Source organism: Sminthopsis crassicaudata, chromosome 2 (assembly GCF_048593235.1).
Source record: "Sminthopsis crassicaudata isolate SCR6 chromosome 2, ASM4859323v1, whole genome shotgun sequence".
Taxonomy (NCBI): domain Eukaryota; kingdom Metazoa; phylum Chordata; class Mammalia; order Dasyuromorphia; family Dasyuridae; genus Sminthopsis; species Sminthopsis crassicaudata.
The window spans coordinates 59,086,106-59,107,544 of NC_133618.1; the positions used below are offsets into that span (position 1 = coordinate 59,086,106).

The following is a 21,439-nucleotide window of genomic DNA, read 5'->3' on the forward strand; positions in this document are numbered from 1 at the left end:
ACATGGTGACGGCAATCAGGGCAGCTTAAGGGGAGAGGGATGTGCGGTCATACCGACTATGGACAGCTAAGGAAGCAGTGGAGGAGACACTGTATAAACAATTAAGATGTCTACAGGATCATTGGAGATAATCCATAGAAAAAGCCTTGGACATGGTTCTTTTCAACCATGAGGCCAGTCTCAATGGTCTTGTGATAGAGAGAGCCATCTGCATTCAGAGAGGGCTGTGGGGATTGAGGGTGGATCAAAGTATAGTATTTTTACCTTTTTTGTTGTTTGCTTGCTTTTTCTTATTTTTTTCCTTTTTATTATTTTTCTTAGCATGATAAATGTGGAAATATATTTAGAAGAATTATACATGTTTTAACATATTGGATTGCTTGTTGTCTAGGGGAGAGTTGGGGGAAGGAAGGGAGAAAAATTTAGAGCACAGGGTCTTGGAGGAGTGAATGTTGAAAACTATTTTTGCATGTATTTTGAAAATAAAAAGGTATTATTTAATTATTATTGTGTCTGCCAAGAAAATCCCCAAAGTAGTCAGGCATAACTGAAATGACATATATCCTATGTCTTTGAGATTAGTGTTTTGCTTGAAAAGAGAGTATATGTTCTTTAATGTTACTGCTTTTTGCTTCTCTTTTTCTATATTGTCCTTCACTTCTATATTTGTATTTCCAATCAATTGTCTTCCCTGGTTTTTTTTTTTGGTGATTCTTGCCATCAGCGATTCAATTTTTTCAGTTCCCCCATTTTGCTCTCACAATTCTCATTTCTCTTAGCTCCTCAGGAACATGTTATGGATCTTTGCTCCCAATTCCACTGGGCTCTCTTTCTCATCAAGTATTGAGCCATTTTCCATTGTTTGGCAGTATTTATTCATAGATATTTGAACTTGTATATGAGATTTTGAGGCCATATTTCCTTCTGTTTAATTGTGTTTTACTCATCGACTTATTTGATTATGTTTAAGGTCTTTGTATTTTCTTCTTTCCTAGATATTTGGTCATTTCACTTCATGGGCCTTCTTCCCCCACATTATCTGTTGTTCACTTTTAGACTTTCTCCCCTCTGACAGTGTTTTCCTGGATGGAGTAGGTGTGGTGAGGGAAGAGAACTCAAAGCCTATCAGCTATCTGCAACTGGGCAATTGAAAGTTCCCCAGAATGATCTGGCTCTAATTGGATGCTGGGTTCTTTTCTTCAGACTTAGTAGAAAGCCACATAGCCCTCCACACCCAGTGTCCTGCCTGCTCCCTCTGATACTTAGTCTGGCCGGGCATTGTCACATGGTGATAATTTTTGTCATTTGGCATTTGGGCATCTCAGAAAGCAAGCAGAATTGGGGAAAGGTTTCAGATGTGAGGGTGAGCTCTCTATCAAGCCAAGACCTGTGTCCTGCCCCTTGCCTTCTATTCCTCCATTCTCTTGCAGAGATCCTTTGTAACATAGAGTATTGCCTCATTGCTAGCAATTGAGACTAGTAAATTTCTGCCATTTGAAGCTTGGATCTCATTAGCAGGGGTTCTCAAAACTACAGATGCAGCAGGCTGAGGACCTACTGGGTTATAGCAAATGGGCTGAGGGGCGAAGACAGAGTGTGAGCTTTTGTTTTTACTATAATCCGGCCCTCCCACAGTCTGAGGGACAGTGAACTGGCCCCCTATTTAAAAAGTTTGAGGACCACTGCTCTATAGTGTGGGGCAGGCAGGGGGAAGAAAGGGGTCCAGCGAGGCAGATGTATGCCATGATATGGGATGTTTTGTTACAAATCCATAGTTTAGATGACTGGTGCAACTTTGGGGAAGGAGGTGTTGAATGAGCTCAAAGTAGGTTTTGATTCATGGGTTGTTTTGGTTTTTTTTAATTTTCTTTTGGGTTCCTGATGTCCTAGACCAAGGGAATAGCTGAAATGGCTTTATCTTTGTTGCATAGTTTCTGTTATGGAGAAGTTTGAGGAATCATAAGGTTCAAAGAAAATGTCTAATCCTCCATCATATTGTTACTTGATCCAGAAATTCATTAATCTTTTAGTTGCTAGGTCTAATGACCTTTTCCAAGTCATCATTCTTTTTGACCTTTCTGTAATCTTTGACACTGTTAATCACTGTTCCCTTGAGGCTGTCTTCTCTCTGTTTTTATAACACTTCCTTCTCTTAGTTCTTCTCTTACTTATTTGTTTCATTGTCATCCGATCACTCTCAGACATCCCTGGGTATCCTCCAAGGTTCTGTCCTGCATTTTCTTCCCATATTTTATTTTGCTTAGTGATTTCATTAGCACCTATGGATTCAATTATCATCTCTTTTATGATGATTCTCAAATCTGTTTATCCATTCCTAACCACTCTGTTGTCTTCAGTCTCACTTCTCCATTGGACATTTGGAACTAAATTTCCCATCGTCATCAAAAACTCAACCAGTCCAGAACTTGTCACAATATTTTCCCAAAACCTCTCACCCCCCACTTCCAAACCTGTTTATTATTGTTGAAAGTACTGCCATCCTCCCAGTCATCTAATCTCACAACCGGGATGTGGTTTTTAACTCTTCACTTCCTCTCACCTCTGCCAACGAATCTGTTGCCAATTTCTGTCTTCTAGTTTATTTTATAACATCTTTCATATGTGCTTCTTTCTCTCCCAGATGCAGACAAAAATTTGGTGTAAATTTTTAGCACCTCTTGACTGGACTATTAAACAATTCTCTGCTTGGGGCTGCCTGCCCCAAGGCTCCACCTGCTTTAAACCATCCTCCATCTGTCAAATTCTTCTTCTTAAAATATAAACTTATATCCTCCCTCCCTCCATCATTAAATAAATCCCCTTGGCTTCCTATTGCCTCCAAGAGCAAATCTAAAATCCTCAAATGTGCAAAGGCCTTTATAACCGGACCACCTCCTACTTTTCTAGTCTTCTTACACCTTAGTCACCTTCATATACTTTGTATACGACAATGTTTTATATAATTTCACCTAGGCCTTCTCAATAGGAGGGGGGAGGAAGGGGGAAAACTTGGAACTCAAAATTTTAAAAACAAATATTAAAAATTGTTTTATGTGTAACGGGAAAATAAAAACATTTAAAAATAAGAATAGCTTTAAAAAATCTATTGTGCTTAAAAAAAAAAAGAAAAAAACTAATGTAATCCTCAAAAAAACTTTACTTTGTTATTCTTAGAGCACAATAATATTCCCTCACAATTATATATTGTAACTTATTTGGCCATTTCCCAATTGATGGATATCCCTTTAGTTCTTTGCCACCACAAAGAGAGCTGCTATAAATATTTTAGAGCATATATGTTTCAACTATAAAGGACCCATGAGGGAAGATGCTGTCTACCTCCAGATAAAAAACAAATATGTATTGTATGGTTTCACACATATATGTGTGTCAAATGTTGGCCTCAAGTGGTTGAGAAGGGAGAAGAGAGAAAAACTTAGAACTCAAATGTAGCCAAAAAGATTCACATTTTTCAAAAAAGGAACATGTAGGGTTTTTTTTTCCCTTTTCCCTGATCACTTCATATGCTGGATCAAAGGATATATACAATTTTATAACTCTTTGGGCATAATTCCAAATTGCTCGTCAGAATGGTTAGATCAGTTCACAGATTCACCAACAGTTTATTAGTTCCCAGTTTTTCCACATCCTCCGTAACATTTGTTATTTTTTCTATCATTTTAGCCAATCTGATAGGTGTGAGATGATACCTCAGAGTTGTTTTAATTTGCATTTCTCTAATCAATAATAAATGATTTTTCTATATAACAGTATATTGCTTTGATTTCTTCTTCCAAAAACTGCCTTTTCATATCCTTTGACCATTTATCATTGAGAAATGATTCTCATTCTTATAAATTTGATTCAGTTCTCTATATATTTGAAATGAGGCCTTTATCCAAGAAACTTAACTATAAAAAATTTCCTCCAATTTGTAGCTTTCTTTTAGAGCACGTTTTAAAAAGGTATTGTTTGTGATGGTCTAACAAAGGAAGTCATGACATCAATGAAGTCCAGCATGACTTTGTCAACCAGAGGTCAGTGCAGGCCAATCTCAATTTCTTTTATGATAGGATTACTGGACTGGTAGAAATTAGATTTACACCAAGAATTCAAGGTTGGGTTAGCATTAGGAAAACTATAAAGATGTTAGAAAAAAAAACAATAAAAATCATGTTACATCAATAGATGTAGTAGTAGAAACAGCATTTTACAGAATACATTTATTCATGTCAAAGATACTAGCAAGCTTAGAAATAAATGAATTTTCCCATAATAAATTAAAGAATATATCTATTAAAGCCCAAGGAGTTAACATCATTTGCAGTAAAGTCCCTGATTGGAAGGAATGTGTGTGCTCGCTACTTAACAATATGGAAAATAAGGGGCAGCTAGGTGGTGCAGTGGATAAAGCACCAGCCTTGAAATCAGGAGGACCAGAGTTCAAATCTGGTCTCAGACACTTAACACTTCCTAGCTGTGTGACCCTGGGCAAGTCACTTAACTCCAGCCTCAAAAAAAAAAAAAAAAAAAAAAAAAAAAACCAATATGGAAAATAAATGAGAATTACAAGGAACACATAGGTCATCAGTTGCCAAATTGTGTTACCTGATGTCTTCTTTTCCTGTGTTATTTGTCTGTCCCTGCTTCTCCCCACCCTTACTTGGGCTCCCTTAAAAGCCTTCTAACATCCCCTGTCCCTCCTCATGTAGCCTGATCCCCCTTGAACTGCTGAGGTTGCTTTGCCCATAGAGCCCCAGGACTTCCAAGATCACACATGAGCTCTTTGGTTTGAACTATGAAGCTCTTCGTGTGCTGGACCCTCCATAAACCTTCATGTTCCTTCCTCCCGTCCTGACCCACTTAAACACTCCTCTTCCTCCTCTTTCACTTTTGCCTGGGTATGAGCTTCCCTGCCCCCATCTTGGCCTTGAGAGCTCTGGCCTTTCTCTCCTTCCCAGCCTCTCCCACCTCCTCCTTTATCCTGTCTCCTTGCATCCTCATGGCATGGTGCCAGGCCAGAAATAATAACCACAGCTAGAATCTATGAGTATTTTGAAAGTCTGTTCTCAAAGCTACCTTGAGATCCAAGTATATTATCATCCCTCACCTTATGAAGGAGTTCAGTGACTCCTCCAGGGTCACACAGATCAGATTTGAAGCCAGGTCTTCCTGAGTCCACGTCTAGGCCAGCCTGCCTGATTGAATGTAGCAGTAAGAGCTGTGGACTGGTCCCCCTCTGAGCTGTTTGTGGCCTGTGTGACCTGGGACAAGGTCCTGTTCGAGCCTTGAACAGGAAGCTATGGTTGAGATGGTCCATAATTACCTTCTAGGCCTCAATCATAGGAACTAATAGCATGGGTTCCAAGTGAGTCCAAAAGTCGCTGCTGATTATTGTCTTTTCTGCAAATAACAAGGTGTTGCATTCTTTGTGTTTTAGGAGCCATCCTCAGTCTGTGAGCATGACGAATGAGGCCCTAGTAAAGAGATGAATTGGTGAAACCAGGATGAAGCTGCTGCCAGGAGTTGGGGTCTTTGGGACTGGCAGCTCGGCTCGGGTTCTGGTCCCATTGCTGAGAGCTGAGGGCTTTACCATTGAGGCACTGTGGGGCCGGACAGAAGAGGAGGCAAAGCAGCTCGCTGAAGAGATGAGCATTTCCTTCTACACCAGCCGGACAGACGATGTCTTGCTACACCAGGACGTAGATCTGGTTTGCATCAACATTCCTCCTCCACTTACTCGGCAAATAGCTGTGAAAGCTCTAGGTACAGTCAGGCCACAAAAAAGGGGTAGATTGGTTTTAATTATTTCTTTTTAGTTCCTGGAACATTGCCAGACATCTTAATGGGTATGTGTACAGACTGTCCACCAGTATGCCCTTTTTCCCTTCTCAGTCCAGAACATTAAGTGGTGGTAATAACTGGTGCTTCTAGAGCTCTTCAGGGTTTACAAACCATGCTCCTAAAAGTAGCTTGTCAGGTAATTTGAGTACCACTAGTGTTATTTATCCCTGTTTTATAGATAAGGAAGCTAAGGCTCAAAGAAATTCAGTGACACATAATAAGGAGGTGTCAGCTGAATTTTAAAGCTGAGTCTCCTCACTCCAATTCAGCATTTCTTTCCTCTACCTTTCTGTAAATGTGAAAACATAAGTGAATCAGTGATGTAGAACATATTACCTGGAGGTATATCAGAATGATATAAGAACTTAAGTTGCACTTCTGCCTTTTAGAAGGATGCCATTGCTTGAGGTAAGTACTTTTATTCTGCCACTAAGTCCTGGGATAGAAAATGCTCATGAGAAAGCATTCCCTGTCCTTTAGGTTAGAGGATCCACATTCTCAGTGACTTTAAAGTTGTTCAGAGTAAGAGCTTAATGGCAGATAGAATCACAGAGCTGGAAGTGACCTTAGAGTTAATTTAGTCCTAAGATCCCATATTCCTAGAAGTGACAATGTTGGGTGTAGATCCAAGATCTAAAAGGCATCTCAGAGGCAAATCCTAGGATTTACTTTTTTAAAATTAAGTTCTACTTTATTTTCCAGTCTAAATTTCTTCCTTCTTACCTCTTCTTCCTTTTCTACCTTCTTCTTTCATTGAGAAAGAGGAAAAACAAAAACCAATACAAACACAACAAAGCAAACAAAACATTTGCCGTGTCCAAAAAAAAAAAAAAAAAAAAAATCCAAAAAGAACTCCTGTCTTCTGATTCCGAAGCTCCTGTTGTTTCCATGTAGAGAACAAGCAAGGTCATGTCATGTCACAAAAAAGACTTTTTATTGACAGTGCAGTTTATAATGCAAAAGCAGATCAAGTAAAGACTGATCAAGGATCCTTTTAACTCAGTGTCTTAAGTATTTACTAGGTGCCATTCATTGTGCTAAGGACTACTGAAATTTTTGTTGTAGTTGTTTAATCATGTCTGACTCTCCATGATCCAATTTTGACATTTTCTTAGCATAGAGTGATTTGCCATTTTCTTCTCCATCTCATTTTACAGATGAGAAAATAGAGACAAACAGGATTAAGTGGCTAACCAAGGTCATACAGCTAAGGAGTATCTGAGATCAGATTTGAACTCAGGAAGATGAAATTTCCTGATTCCATCTCTATCCTGTATCCTGTATCCAAACTCCATCAATACCCTATCCACCTAACTGCCAAAGGATTATGATAAAGGAAAAGTGAAAACTTAGTCTTGGTCTTCAAGCCCATATTCTAATAGGGAAGACAAAATGCAAATAATTTTACAGTGTGTATCATCTATATAGTCTTTCTCAACTTTCAGATTCTGTGTAACTGTTGCTTTAGCCATTTTATTATCCTGCCTCTGATTTCCACTTTGCTGAATTTGGTGCCTAATGGCTGTTGGTCATTATCATAGTTGGTGGAAACTGTTATTGAAGGTCACTAGTGCCAAAATTAGTAAATATCATTGTTAACAGATGTTATTGCATGTTAACAGATGTTAAAAGATGTTATTGTAAGCAAACTTCACTATTTTATTTCCTTAGGACACAAAATTTCTCTGCAGACTCTGGGAGAATCATTTGCCAGTTCATTGCTGTCTTACCTTTAGATTCTAAAACACATCAGAGACACAATTTGGATTCTTTGTGCTTCAGTAACATTCTCTCATATATTGAGCTGGGGCCTGCAAGGCTATTTAAAATTGCTTCATAAAGTTGCTATAATAAGAAATAAAGTTAAATCAGTACATATCGTATATCTACATGAGTAAGGCCCATGAGGCAGGTGCTGGGGGATATATGATGAAGTAAAAAAACAGCCCCTAACTCAAGGAGCCTGCCATTTGGCTGGAGGGAACCAAAGAATAAAATGCAAGAAAACTTAAGTAATGAAATAGTAGAATTGTCAGTGCATTAGTCATTTTTCCTGAATTGTTTATTTCTCTTTTTTCAATTTTTGCTGCAAAGAATGACTTTCTGGGAGAAGAGGCAAAATATCTGGAAATAAAAGTGATATCAAAACAAAAGACCATTAAAAGTAAGATTTAAAAATATAGGAGAGATGTCCTAAAGTAGTATGTTATTGTCATATTTTATACACAGTGACTACTTAGAGTCAGTTCTTTTTACAAATTTCTGGAACCTTGAAAATTTTCAGAACATTCTGAAGATGACACTCCTGCCCTAGAAGCTAGTATTTCTTTTACTCTAGGCAATATTTCTAGTCATCCAGGAACCAGAGAAGAGTAGAATCTCAAGGCAGTAGCACTTATATACAAGGTTGTCTGCTCAGCTCTGGGAATATGACGATGAAAAACTACCGAAACCTCAGAGATTTCACCTGGGAAGCCAGGGATGATGTGGTGCAGTGAGAGAAGAATCAAGACAAAGCACTCTAGGAAAATGCTTTATGACAAAGAGATTTCTCTGAGGAGATGGAGACAGTTTCATTGTGGAAATGGCAGCTGAATGGAGAGAGAAAGCCTTTAAAAGCCACTGGTGATGGAGTCCTAGGCCTGCAAGTCGGGAGTCAGTCTTTGCTGGAATGTGCACCCACATGAGCTCGTATACAAACACACACACACACACACACACACACACGCATGTAAGCACGTGCATGTTCTGCTGAGGTGGGAGGTCAAGATCAGGAACTAACTAATCCAGTTTGGTTAGAACCACAGGATGTGAAGAGCCATAGAGTGTGAAGGGCAATAATGTGAAGTAAGGCTAGAAAAGAAGGTGAAAACCTGATGAAGGGGTCTCAGATACCAGATTGTGGGATTGATGGTTTCTCCGGTGTGTTATTGGGAGTCACTGTACCTGGTGATCAATTAGATCAGGTGATGCAAGCTAAACCAAGTTTACAAAGTAGCATTAGGAATCAGAAGTAGAGGATCTGAATTGGAAGTACGACTATGAGTTCCAGTTTCTTCCATGGTAACTTTAAACAGGTAAAATCTGATTCTTTCTCTACTTTATATCTTAAGATTGACTGTCCAGACTTACAAATCTAATTTTATTCCACACTATTTAAATGCAAACTAGCACAACCTCCAATAGTTCAATCAGAGATAGCTCAAGAGCTTCCCCATTCTTCTGGCTGCCTTTTAAGTCTACAGTGATTATGGCTAGGGCTAGGCACTGTGCTAAGTGAGGAAATTTCCCAGTAGTCTTTGGTCAAGATTCAGTTCTTAGCATGTAAGAATTCTACGATTTTGTCCTATTTATGTAAACTGGGAGGGGGGAGAACAAAGGCATCCGGGAGCCTTTATAGTAGTTGTTTCATCCTCCAAAAAAAAATCTTCTCTAAGGGAAGTTAATATGCTAGAAGCCACTCTTAGAATGTACTCTGTTCCCTAGTGATGTGGCAGCTAATACCAGCTAACTCTAGTCTGTGACTAAGGTTTTCTCAGTGTTTTTTTGTTTGTTTGTTTTTAATTTAACTTGATGTGAGCTCTAATCAGAAAGCCCAGGTGAATACTTTTAAAGTTTTGTCCTCAGGGTTGCCATTGCAGGGGTCTAGAGGGCCAAGCACTGTACTGATCTAGGAGTCAGAAGACTAGACTTGATACACTCTGCTCCATCATAAGCATGGCAAGTCCTCCCCTTAAGTTCTCAGGCTCTGCATATAAAATGAACATAACAATAACTGTCCCACCCTCATTTACTAGGCTGTTGTAAAGAGAAAGGAGTTAATAGATGTCTGAACTTTGAACTCTTTGGAATGAAGGCCTCAGTGTCATAAAGTAGCACAAAGAAGCTCCATCAGGCTATACAAGTCTGAAAATCAGATGGTAGAATTTTGAGCAGTGCAGGCAAGTCAAGTTACATAGCTGGCCCACAATTTCTTAAACTGTAATATTGTTAGCAGGAATAGCTCCTAAAGTAGAAAGGAGCAGTGGGGGTTAAAGCAGGTTGAAGAAACCTGGCCAAGACAGATTCGGCTTAGTAGAATCATCTCCAGGGCCTTTGAAATGGACATGGAAAAAGGAATGCAAACAGGAGAAAGATGGAAAAGATTTTCAAGCATCTACAGAAACTTTTTTTTTTCCCATGAAAGCCAATAGAACCATCAGGCCTCGGCCCTGATCTCACTGTCCCAAAGGTACTTACAGAGATGTCAGAAATGATCTAGAAGAGAGTAACAGCTGGGGAAAATAGTTCAAGAGCACAATGATGGCAGCAATCATTCTGGCATTTCTGTAGCCCTTTCAGGTTTGCACAAGGCTTTACAAATAGTGTCTCATGTGATCGTCACCACAGCCTTGTGAGATAAATACTATTCTTTTACAGCTGAGGAAATGGGCCCACACAGAATACACAGCTAGTACATATCTGAGACAAAATTTGAACTCAGGTTTTTTTTATTACATTTCTATATAGAAGAAATACCCTTTCTCTCCTCTAAACAAAATCTTTGAGTGTCATCTTTGTGAGACTTGAGGGCATCCTCTAGGAAGGTATCAGCCTATTCATTAATGAACCACATCTTTGCTGTCTCACAGTTGGCTGAAAGCTTGAAGGAATGTTATCATCTGCACTTAAGAGTTTGCTGATAACTAAGAAGTGGTCACCTCAATAGAAAAAAATGCCACCTTACAGACTCTTATAACAAAGTGCCTACCATCCATAAATCAAGATTCTTTAGAATTCCTTGGAAAATGTAATCACAAAAGTAACTCTTTGCTAACAAGTATAAGCAAAACAGGCAGCAAGCATCTGTTAAGTGTTGACTTAAATTCAAGAGATAGAAAGAAAGGCAAAAAGCTGGGCCCTGCCCTCAGGGAGCTTACCTTCTGATAAAGGAGATGACATGTAAATAGCTAGGTACATGAAAGGTAAATATAGAGCAGATGAAAGGCAGTTTGGGGGTCTGTAGAAGAAATGAGTTGAGTGGGATTTTGAAGGAAGTTGGGGAAACTGGGAGTGGAGGTGAGGGACATTGTTTTCCAGGTGCAGAGAAGATAGTCTGTTTGAGAAATTAATTGCGCACAGGCTGAGGTAACTGGAATTGAGGGTGTGTGAAAGTGTCAATTATAAGAAGACTGGAAAGGGAAGAAGTATCCAGGTTAAAAGCTTTAAATGCCAAATAGAGGTAACAGAGACCTTTTGAACCAGGATGGAGATGGTTTGTGATGTATCAGAAGGTCTTTCCCACTGTGGTGGAGGAAATATTGCATAGAATTCAGATTGAGGGATTTATCCTTCCTGTCCATAGGGAATTGTTATATTTCTGATGGTAGATGACATTGTTGTTGCCTTAAGTTTCAAGACTTTTGTAGCCTCTTGGAAAAGATCTGTAATCATTGAAAAGAAATTTCGCCTAGCCATTCACAAAGGAAAGACTGAGTGGATAAAGAATGTTTATTACACAGATTTCATCATGCAATGGACACCTTATATAACTTATCCAAGAATATGTATATGTGGGACAAACAATAAGACATGTATCTAGGCATAGATACAAAAAAGAGAAGTAAGCTGTATTTCTTTTAGAAAATAGCACTTTTACTGAACCTCAGCTTTCCATTATAGCAAAGGCCCACCTTTTTCATGACAAACATTTTCCAGTGTTGCTATATGACAACTAAAAAACCTACTGTTTCCCAGAAAGAAAAGACATGTAGCATGCAGAAGGAGCTAGAAAGGCTCAAAGTGATTAGAATAGGCTGCAACATAAAACCAATAAAGAAATTCAGAGAAAAACAGGAATAAAGAGTGTCATAAAGGAATAGTAAAAATGATTATGAGAATCACAGATAGAGGACCAGATTGCTTCACTAGTGATGATCACACTTTGGGTCTTGCTTTTTTCTATGTAAAATGAATAAGATTATTATTTATTTATTTATTTCTAATGCACATTGCTTTGTGAATCATGTTGGGAGAGAAAAATCAGAACAAAAGGGAAAAACCATGGGAGGAAAAAAAAAACAGAAAAAAAAGAAGCGAACATAGAATGTGTTGATTTATATTCAGTTTCCTTAGTTCTTTTTCTGGATACAGATAGCATTTTCTTTTTTTTTTTTTTTTTTTTTCCCTGAGGCTGGGGTTAAGTGACTTGCCCAGGGGCACACAGCTAGGAAGTGTTAAGTGTCTGAGACCAAATTTGAACTCCGGTCCTCCTGAATTCAGGGCTGGTGCTCTATCCACTGCGCCACCTAGCTACCCCTTAGATGGCATTTTCTATCCAAAGTTTATTGGGATTGCCTTAGATCACTGAACCACTAAGAAGAACCAAGTCTTTCATAGTTGATCATCTCACCTTCTTGATGTTACTGTGTACTTGTTTCACTCAGCATCAGTTTGTGTAAATTTTTCCAGGCTTTTCTAAAATCAGTTTGTTCATAATTTTTCATAGAAAAAAATAATATTCCATTACCTTCATATACTACAACTTGTTCAGCTATTCCCCAATTGATGGGCATCTACAATGAGTGAGATTCTTTTTTTCCCCTTTTGGGGTTAAGTGATTTGCCCAGGGTCACATAGCCAGGAAATGTTAAGTGTCTGAGGCCAAATTTGAACTCAGGTCCTCCTGACTTCAGGGCTGGTGCTCTCTCCACTACACTAACTAGCTGCGCCAGTGAGTGAGATTCTCAACAGTTCTAAGTACCTTTTTAGTCTAAAATATACTATCAAATCCTTTGAAAATTTCCATCTGTTGCCTGTATTATTAAACAACAGCAGGTTTCTTTGAAGTTCTGTGGAGGCTATTAACTTGAGAAGTCACAAGATATGGTGACTCTTCTCTGATAGTCTATCCCAGTTGCTTCAGCTTTTAAATTATGTCTTATGTCTCTCTCTGCCTATTTTTTACTTTCTATTTACTTCTCCATATTTTCTGTTTTTTTTTTTCTTTCTTTAATTGGCTATATTGAACCTTAGGTTTACATTATCTTTTTGTAGAGTGAAATTTTATGTGCTCTGAGCATAATTTTTTTATAATAGCTTTTATTTTTCAAAATATATGCAAAGATAGTTTTCAGCATTCATCCTTGCGAAACCTTGTGTTCCAATTTTTTCTCCTTCCTTTCTCCTTCCTCCCTTCCCTAGACAGAAGTAATCCAATGTAGGTTAAACATGTATAATTCTAAACATATTTCCACATTTATCATACTGCATAAGAAAAATCAGATCAATGTGGGGAAACTGGGACACTAATACATTGCTGGTGGAGTTGTGAAAGAATCCAGCCATTCTGGAGAGCAATCTGGAATTATGCCCAAAAAGTTATCAAACTGTGCATACCCTTTGACCCAGCAGCGCTACTACTGGGCTTATATCCCAAAGAAATACTAAAGAGCGGAAAGAGACATATATGTGACAAAATGTTTGTGGCAGCTCTTTTTGTAGTAGCTAGAACCTGGAAGATGAATGGATGTCCATCAGTTGGAGAATGGTTGGGTAAATTATGGTATATGAAGGTTATGGAATATTATTGCTCTGTAAGAAATGACCAGCAGGAGGAATACAGAGAGGCCTGGAGAGACTTAAATCAACTGATGCTGAGTGAAATGAGCAGAACCAGAAGATCACTGTACACTTCAACAACAATACTGTATGAGGATGTATTCTGATGGAAGTGGAAATCTTCAACATAAAGAAAAACCAACTCACTTCCAGTTGATCAATGATGGACAGAGGTAGCTACACCCAGAGAAGAAACACTGGGAAGTGAACGTAAATTGTTAGCACTAATATCTGTCTGCCCAGGTTGCATGTACCTTCGGAATCTAATGTTTATTGTGCAACAAGAAAATGATATTCACACACATGTATTGTATCTAGACTATATTGTAACACATGTAAAATGTATGGGATTGCCTGTCATCGGGGGGAGGGAATAGAGGAAGGGGGGGATAATTTGGAAAAATGAATACAAGGGATAATATTATAAAAAATATATATATAATAAAAAATTATTAAGTAAAAAAAAAAAAAAGAAAAAGAAAAATCAGATCAAAAAGGGGAAAAATGAGAAAGAAAAAACAAGTAAGCAAACAACAACAACAAAAGGTGAAAATGCTAGATTATGAGCTACATTCAGCTCCTATAGTCCCCTTTCTGGATGCAGATGGCTTTCTCTATCACAAGTCTGTTGGAATTGTCCTGAATTGCCTCATTGTTAAAAAGAGCCAAGTCCATCACAGTTGATCATCACATAATCTTCTTGTTTCTGTGTACAATGTTCTATTGATTCTCCTCACTTCCCTTAGCATCAGTTCATGGAAGTCTCTCCAGGTCTTTCTGAAATCATCCTGCTGATCATTTCTTATAGAAAAGTAATATTCCATAGGTTATTCAGCCATTCCCCAACTGATGGACATCCACTTAGTTTCCAGTTTCTTGCCACTCCAAAAAAAGACTGTTACAAACATTTTTGCACATATGAGTCCTTTTCCCTTTTTTGATCTCTGTGGGATACAAACCCAGTAGAGACTGCTGGATCAAAGGATATTCTTTGCAAAATTCTTTTTAAAAAAGCAAAGATGGAAAACTTGCCTTTTATTTAATTGACCCATAAGTGATTTTCCCTCCTTACTATGGCAGGATTTTTGATAAGAAAAAAAAAAAAGTCCTTTGCTTTTTGGTTTATGCTTTTTCCATATAAATTACTAATTTATCTCCAAACCCTGACAGTTTCAGCATCTTGTAGAACATTTTTCTTTTTTTTAAGGTAATGAAGGTTTTTTATTGAATTTTTTATTTTCAAAACATATGCAAGGATAATTTTTCAACACTGACCCTTGCAAAACCTCGTATTCCAATTTCCCCCTTCTCCCCACCCCCTCCCCTAGATGGTAAGTAATCCAGTATATGTTAAACAAGATAAAAATATATCTAAATCAAATATAATTTTTTTCACACCATGTTAGGAATATCAGCTAACCAGTAAAGGGAAGAATTTGAGGCCTATAGGGTCCTAAATAAATAAAACTAAATAAATGAATAAATGATTTCACAAATGAATAAGAAGGATCCATTATAATCTGCAACTTTTCATACATGTTCTTTAAGTGCATCCACTTTTCAAAGAAGAAATTCACTCTGGTGTGTTTTTATTTTTTTCAGCTTTGTTTAAGAGGGAGCTTTAGTAGATTGTCAAATCAGTGTATTCTTTCCCGAAAGTCTTTTTAAATCAGCCACTAAAAGATGAGGTTTCCATATTCACTGGAATATTTTTAAGCTTCTAACAGGAAACAGCAAGTAGCAACATTGTTTTCTTAGGCTGATAACATAACAGAAAGAGAACTGCTTCGTATACACCAGAACCTAAGATAATTTGGCCTCAGAAATAGGACTAAGAAAAAGAAAAAGGCTGAATTTTTAGGCTTTTGTAAGATAAAGTATCTTTATAAATCTAGACTTTGGGGTTAAGTCATTTGAAGTCAACAGAAAGGAAGTAACAGAAGACCTATAGTCCCAAGAACTAAAGGAAATTAGACATTAATTACCAGTAGAAAATCTAGTCTATCACATAGATGCCATATATTTCCTTGATCCCTTGCATCTTTCTGTATAACAGAGATAAGTGGGGGGGAGGGGGGAACTGGGGAAATGTTTGAGGATATTTTGACCATTTGTAAAAGAAATAGCATTCAAAAATCTTGTTTTTTCCAGTCAGCCACTAAAGTGATTTTTCTTAAAATTCAGGTCTGATCACATTTTCCCCCTATCCAATCAAAAAAATTCAGTGGCCTCCTACGCTCAGTTTCTATTCAAAGCCCCTTATAACTTAGCCTTTCCACTAGTTTTATAGCTTAAATTCTGACATTGTATTTGTCAGTCCAGTGACACTGGCTTCTTGGCTGTTAAATAAGATATGACATCTCCCAGCTTCCTGGCATACAACCTAACAGTGAATGTTCTCCAAAGTTTTGTCCCTAGGCCTCCTGTTGTCTTCCAATAATCTCTCTTGGTAAAGTCATCAGTTTGCTTGGGTTTACTATCATCTTTGTGATCCCAGACTCCCAGATATGTATATCCACCCCTTTTCTCTCTCTGAGCTTCAGTTCTGCATTACCAATTGTATATGGAATTTATTTTTAAGGAGGATATCCTCATGACATCTTAAAATCAACACGTCTAAAATGAAAATCATTTTCTCCCTTAAACCCCCAACCTCTACTGCTGAACTTTCCTAATTCTGTCAAAGGAATCACCATCATTCCGGTGTTTTGGGTTTGTAATCTTGACATTGTTCTTAGTTTCTCACTATTTAAGTACTCAGCACAGTTCCTAGAACATTGCTGTTCTTTTGTTTAGCTGTGTCTGATGGGACCCCATGACCCATGACACTCTTCTTTGTTCCACTGTTTCCCAAAATCTACTCAAGGTTGTGCTCATTGCTTCCTTGGCACTGTCTATGTGAATCATCTTCCTCCTTCCCCTTCTTTTTGCTTTCAATCTTTCCCCCCCAAAAAAACAAAAACAAAACAGTTTTTTTTCTAGTGAGTTCTTTTATCTTCTCATTATAGGCCAACTTCAATATTTGTTCCTCTAGTGAAAAAGACTGAATTAATATTTTTAAATATTAGATTAATTTGATCTTCTTGCTGTCCAAGGAACTCTCAAAAGTCTTCTCCAAAACCACAATTTGGAAGCATTGATTCTGCAGCACTCTTTCCTTATAATCTAACTCTCATAGCCAGACATTATTACTGGAAAAACCATAGCTTAATTCTAAGGGACCTTTGAAAGAAAAAAAAAAGTGATATTTCTGCTTTTTAGTATGCTGTCCAAATTGGCCATAACTTTCCTTCTAAGGAGCAAGTATCTTAATTTTGTGGCTACAAATGGTATCTACAATGCTCTTTGAGCCCAAGAATATAAAATCTGACACTGTTTCCATTTCTTTTTTTTTTAATGATTAGAAATGATTTTAATTTCTTAATCTGAAAATTGTCTTTTCATATCCTTTGATCATTTATCAATTAGGAAAATGTCTCTTACAATTACTTTTCTTTTTTTTTTTTATTCATTTTTCCAAATTATCCACTCCCTCCCCCCGATGGCAGGCAATCCCATACATTTTACATGTGTTACACAATATAACCTAGATACAATATATGTGTGTAATACCATTTTCTTGTTGCACATTAATTATTAGCTTCCGAAGGTATAAGTAACCTGGGTAGATAGACAGTAGTGCTAACAATTTACATTCGCTTCCCAATGTTCCTTCTCTGGGTATAGTTATTTCTGTCCATCATTGATCAACTGGAAGTGAGTTGGATCTTCTTTATGTTGAAGATTTCCACTTCCATCAGAATACATCTTCATACAGTATTGTTGTTGAAGTGTATAGTGATCTTCTGGTTCTGCTCATTTCACTCAGCAACAGTTGATTTAAGTCTCTCCAAGCCTCTCTGTATTCCTCCTGCTGGTCATTTCTTACAGAGCAATAATATTCCATAACCTTCATATACCACAATTTACCCAACCATTCTCCAATTGATGGACATCCATTCAACTTCCAGTTTCTAGCTACAACAAAAAGAGCTGCCACAAACATTTTGGCACATACAGGTCCCTTTCCACTCTTTAGTATTTCTTTGGGATATAATCCCAATACTGTTTCCATTTCTTCTCCCTCTCTTCCAGGAAGTGATAAGATCAGTTGCCATGATCTTAGTTTTTTTTTTTTTCTTTTTAAAAAAAATTATACCTTTTTTATTTTCAAAATATATACATGAATAATTTTTGGCATTCACCCCTACAAAACTCTGTGTTCTAATTTTTTTCCTCTCTTTCCTCCTTCCCCCAGTTAGCAAGTGATCCAATCTAACATGTGCAGTTCCTCTATATGTATTTCCACAAATGTACTAGAAAAATCAGATCCACAAAGAAAAAAGAGAGAAAGAAAACAAAATGCAGGCAAACAACAATTAGAAAGAGTAAAAATATTATTTTGTGGTCTACACTCAGTCCCCACTGGCCTTTCTCTGGGAGCAGATGGCTCTCTTCATCACAAGATCATTAAAACTGGCATCAATCATCTCATTGTTGATAAGAGCCACTTCCATCAAAATTTATTGTTGTATAATCTTGCTGTTGCTGTATCTCCTGGTTCTGCTCATTTCACTTAGCATTTGTTCATGTAAGTCTCTCCAGACCTCTCTAAAATCATCCTACTGATTGTTTCTCATAGAAAAATAATATTCAATAACATTCATATACCATAATTTATTTAGCCATTCTTCAATTGATGGGCATCCATTCAATAATTTCTTGCCACTACAAAAAGAGCTGGTACAAACATTTTTGCACAATGTGGGTCCCTTTCCCCTCTTTATAATCTCTTTAGGATACAAGCCCAGTAGAAACACTGCTGGGTCAAAGGGTATGCACAGTTTGATAACCCTTTGGACGTAGTTCCAAATTGTTCTCCATAGTGATTGAATCAGTGCCCCAGTTTTCCCACATTCTCTCCAACATTCATCATTGTCTTTTTTTTCCCTGTCATTTTAGCCAATCTGAGTGGTATGTAATAGTATCTCAAAGTTGTCTTAATTTGCATTTCTCTGATCAATAATGATTTAGAACATCTTTTCATATGATTAGAAATGGTTTTAATTTCTTCATCTGAAAATTGCCTATTCATATTCTTTGACCATTTAATGATCTTAGATTTTTAAGCTTCAAGTCAGCTTTTATATACTTCTCTTTCATTCTCATCAAAAGGCCTCTTAATTCTTCCTTACTTTCTGCCATTATAATGGTACTGTTTACAAATCTGAGATTGTTGAAATTTCTCCCAGTAGCCTGAATTCCAGCTTTTGATTTGTCCAGCCTGGCATTTTGCATGATGTACTCTATCTACATCTAAGTTAAAAGAAATAAGGTGATGATATATACAGGCTTGTCATACTTCTTTCCCAATCTTAAACCAAGTTCTGTTACTTCTTGAACTGCATACAGGTTCCTCAGAGGACAAGTTGGTTTGATACTCCCATCTCCTTGAGGACTTGCCACATTTTGTTGTAGTCAAAAGCTTAAGTGTAGTCAATGAAGCAGAAATATATGTTTTTCTAGCAGTCCCTTGCTTTTTCCAGCAAATGTTGGCAGTTTAGTCTTTAACTCCTCTGCCTCTATGAAAACCAGCCTGCATTTCTAGTAATTCTCGGTTTACATATTGTTGAAACCTAGCTTATGGAATCTGAAGTATAACATTACTAGTACGTGAAAAAAGAGCAATTGTTTGGGAATTTGAGGATTCTTTAGCATTACCCTTCTTTAAGATTGGAGTGTAACAGAGCACCAGCCCTGAAGTCAGCAAAAATAAAAATAAAAATGGAGTGTAAACTGAATTTTTTTTCCAATCCTGGGGTCACTATTGAGTTTTCCAAACTGAGTACTATTAACACTTGAGCCACACTTTTTTAGAATTTTAAATAGCTCAGCTGGAATTTTGTCACCTCCTCTAGCCTTATTGTTAGTAATGCTTCCTAAGGCCTACTGAACTTCATTCTTTAGGATGTATAGTTCTATATTAGTAATCGCAACATTATGGTAATGTTAAGATCTTTCTTGTATATTCTTTCTTCTGTATATTCTTGCCACCTCTTTTTAATATCTTCTATTTCTAATAGATTCCTACCATTTTTGTCTTTTATCATGCCATTTTTGCATGGAACATTCCCTTGATAGCTCTATTTTCTTGATCTCTTTTTTATTCTGTTACTTTCTTCCATTTCTTTGCATTGTTCACTGAACAATAGCTCCTTGCTATTTTTTGGAATCTTGCACTCATTTGGAATAGCCTTCCCTTACTCTTTCCCTTTTTTCTTCAGCTGTCTGTAAAGCTTCGTCAGACAATCATTTTGCTTTCTCGCTTTTTAAAAAAATTGCCTCCAATACAATATTATGAACCTTTTTTCTTTGGAAAAAGTTCTTTGAAAACTCTACCAAATTTAATTCCATAAGTCTATTCATCACTTTCACTTCATTTGCATAAGGAGTATTATTTTGGTCATACTTATAGGGTCTGATGCTTGTCCCTATTTTCAATTTAACTCTAAATTTTGCAGTATGAAGCTCATGATCGGAGCCATAGTTCCAGGTCTTGTTTTATATGACTGTATAGAACTTCTTTCTACCTTTGGCTGCAAAGTATATAATCAATCTGATTTCTACATGAATACATTGTCCATGTGTAGTCACCTTTTGGGTTGTTGAAAAAGACTATCGAGTTAATCTTGACAAAACTCTGATAATCTCTGCCCTGTTCCATTTGGTACTTTAAAGCCATACTTAACCTGCTTTTCCAATTATCTTTTGATTTCCTACTTCAGTATTCCCATCTCCTGTGATGAATGTGACATTTTTGGGTGTTTTTTCTAGAAGATGTAGGTCTTCATAGACTTGATCAACCATGACCTTTTTAGCATCAGTGGTTGGAGCATAGACTTGTTGAATGGTTTTTCTTGGATTGAAATAAACATCATTCTGTCATTTTTAGATTATAACTCACTACTGCTTTTCTCCTTTTTTTTTTTTTTTTTGACATTGAGTACTTATTCCTTCTCTTCTAAGGAATTCTTGCCCTCATATGTAATGATCATCTGAATTAAATTCACTCATTCCTGTTCATTTAAGTTCACTGACACCCAAGATATAAATGTTTAATCTTTCTAAATCCTGCTTGACCATACCCAGTTTACCTTGGTTCAGTAATCTAACAATCCAGATTCTTATGTAGTATTGAGCTTTGTGGTATTGTATTTTCCTTTTATCAGCAGACATCCTTAGCTGAGCTTCCTTTTGGCTTTGGCCCAACTTTCCATTCTTTCTGAGGCTACTTATAATTGTCCTTTGTCTTCCTCAGTAGCACAGTGGGTACCTTCTGACTTGAGAGGTTCATCTTCCGGGTGTTAAATCTTTTTTATCATTTTTAATACTGTCTATGGTGTTTTCTTGGCAGAAATACTGGAGTAGTTTACCATTTTCTTCTCCCAGTACACAACAGGTACTTAATAAATGCATGTTCTCTCCTCCTATATCTAATCAGTTGTCAAATTTTACTATGTCTTATTTTCACATCTCCCACATCTGCATGCATCTGTGGCGTCCCATTGCAACAGTGTTCTCATTTTTTTCCTCAGATTCAATTCTTCCATCCTCCAGGCCACTCTAGACATGCTTGCCAAAGTTATTTTCCTTAAGAGTACATGACTATATGACTCCTCTACTCAATCAAATGCAGTAACTTCTGATTATCCTTAGGATAAAATTAAACTTCTTTGTTTAGCTTTTAATTTCCTGATCAAAATAACCTGATCTAAGACACAATGTTTCTTTCTAGACTTTTTGGACATTACTACTCCATCTTCTACATTGTACTGTTTGGTCAAACTGGAATCCATATCTCCCATCTCCTTCAATAAATATTTATTAAGCATCTGCTATATGCTAGACACAGTGCTAAGCATTCAGATTCAAACAGAGGAAAAACAAGACCCTGTCC

At 37.2% G+C, this 21,439-nt stretch overlaps 1 protein-coding gene across 3 annotated transcripts in view; it reads left to right on the forward strand.

Annotated features, from left to right (window-relative positions):
- GFOD2 (Gfo/Idh/MocA-like oxidoreductase domain containing 2) overlaps positions 1-21,439 on the forward strand; it is a 66,342-nt gene that overhangs the window by 34,089 nt on the left and 10,814 nt on the right. The window contains exon 2 of one of the 3 annotated variants that reach the window (XM_074286426.1): positions 5,441-5,766. In XM_074286426.1, coding sequence (XP_074142527.1) covers positions 5,508-5,766 — 259 coding nt within the window. In that variant the 5' untranslated portion in view covers positions 5,441-5,507. The other 2 variants (XM_074286429.1, XM_074286428.1) reach the window with 2 other exon arrangements.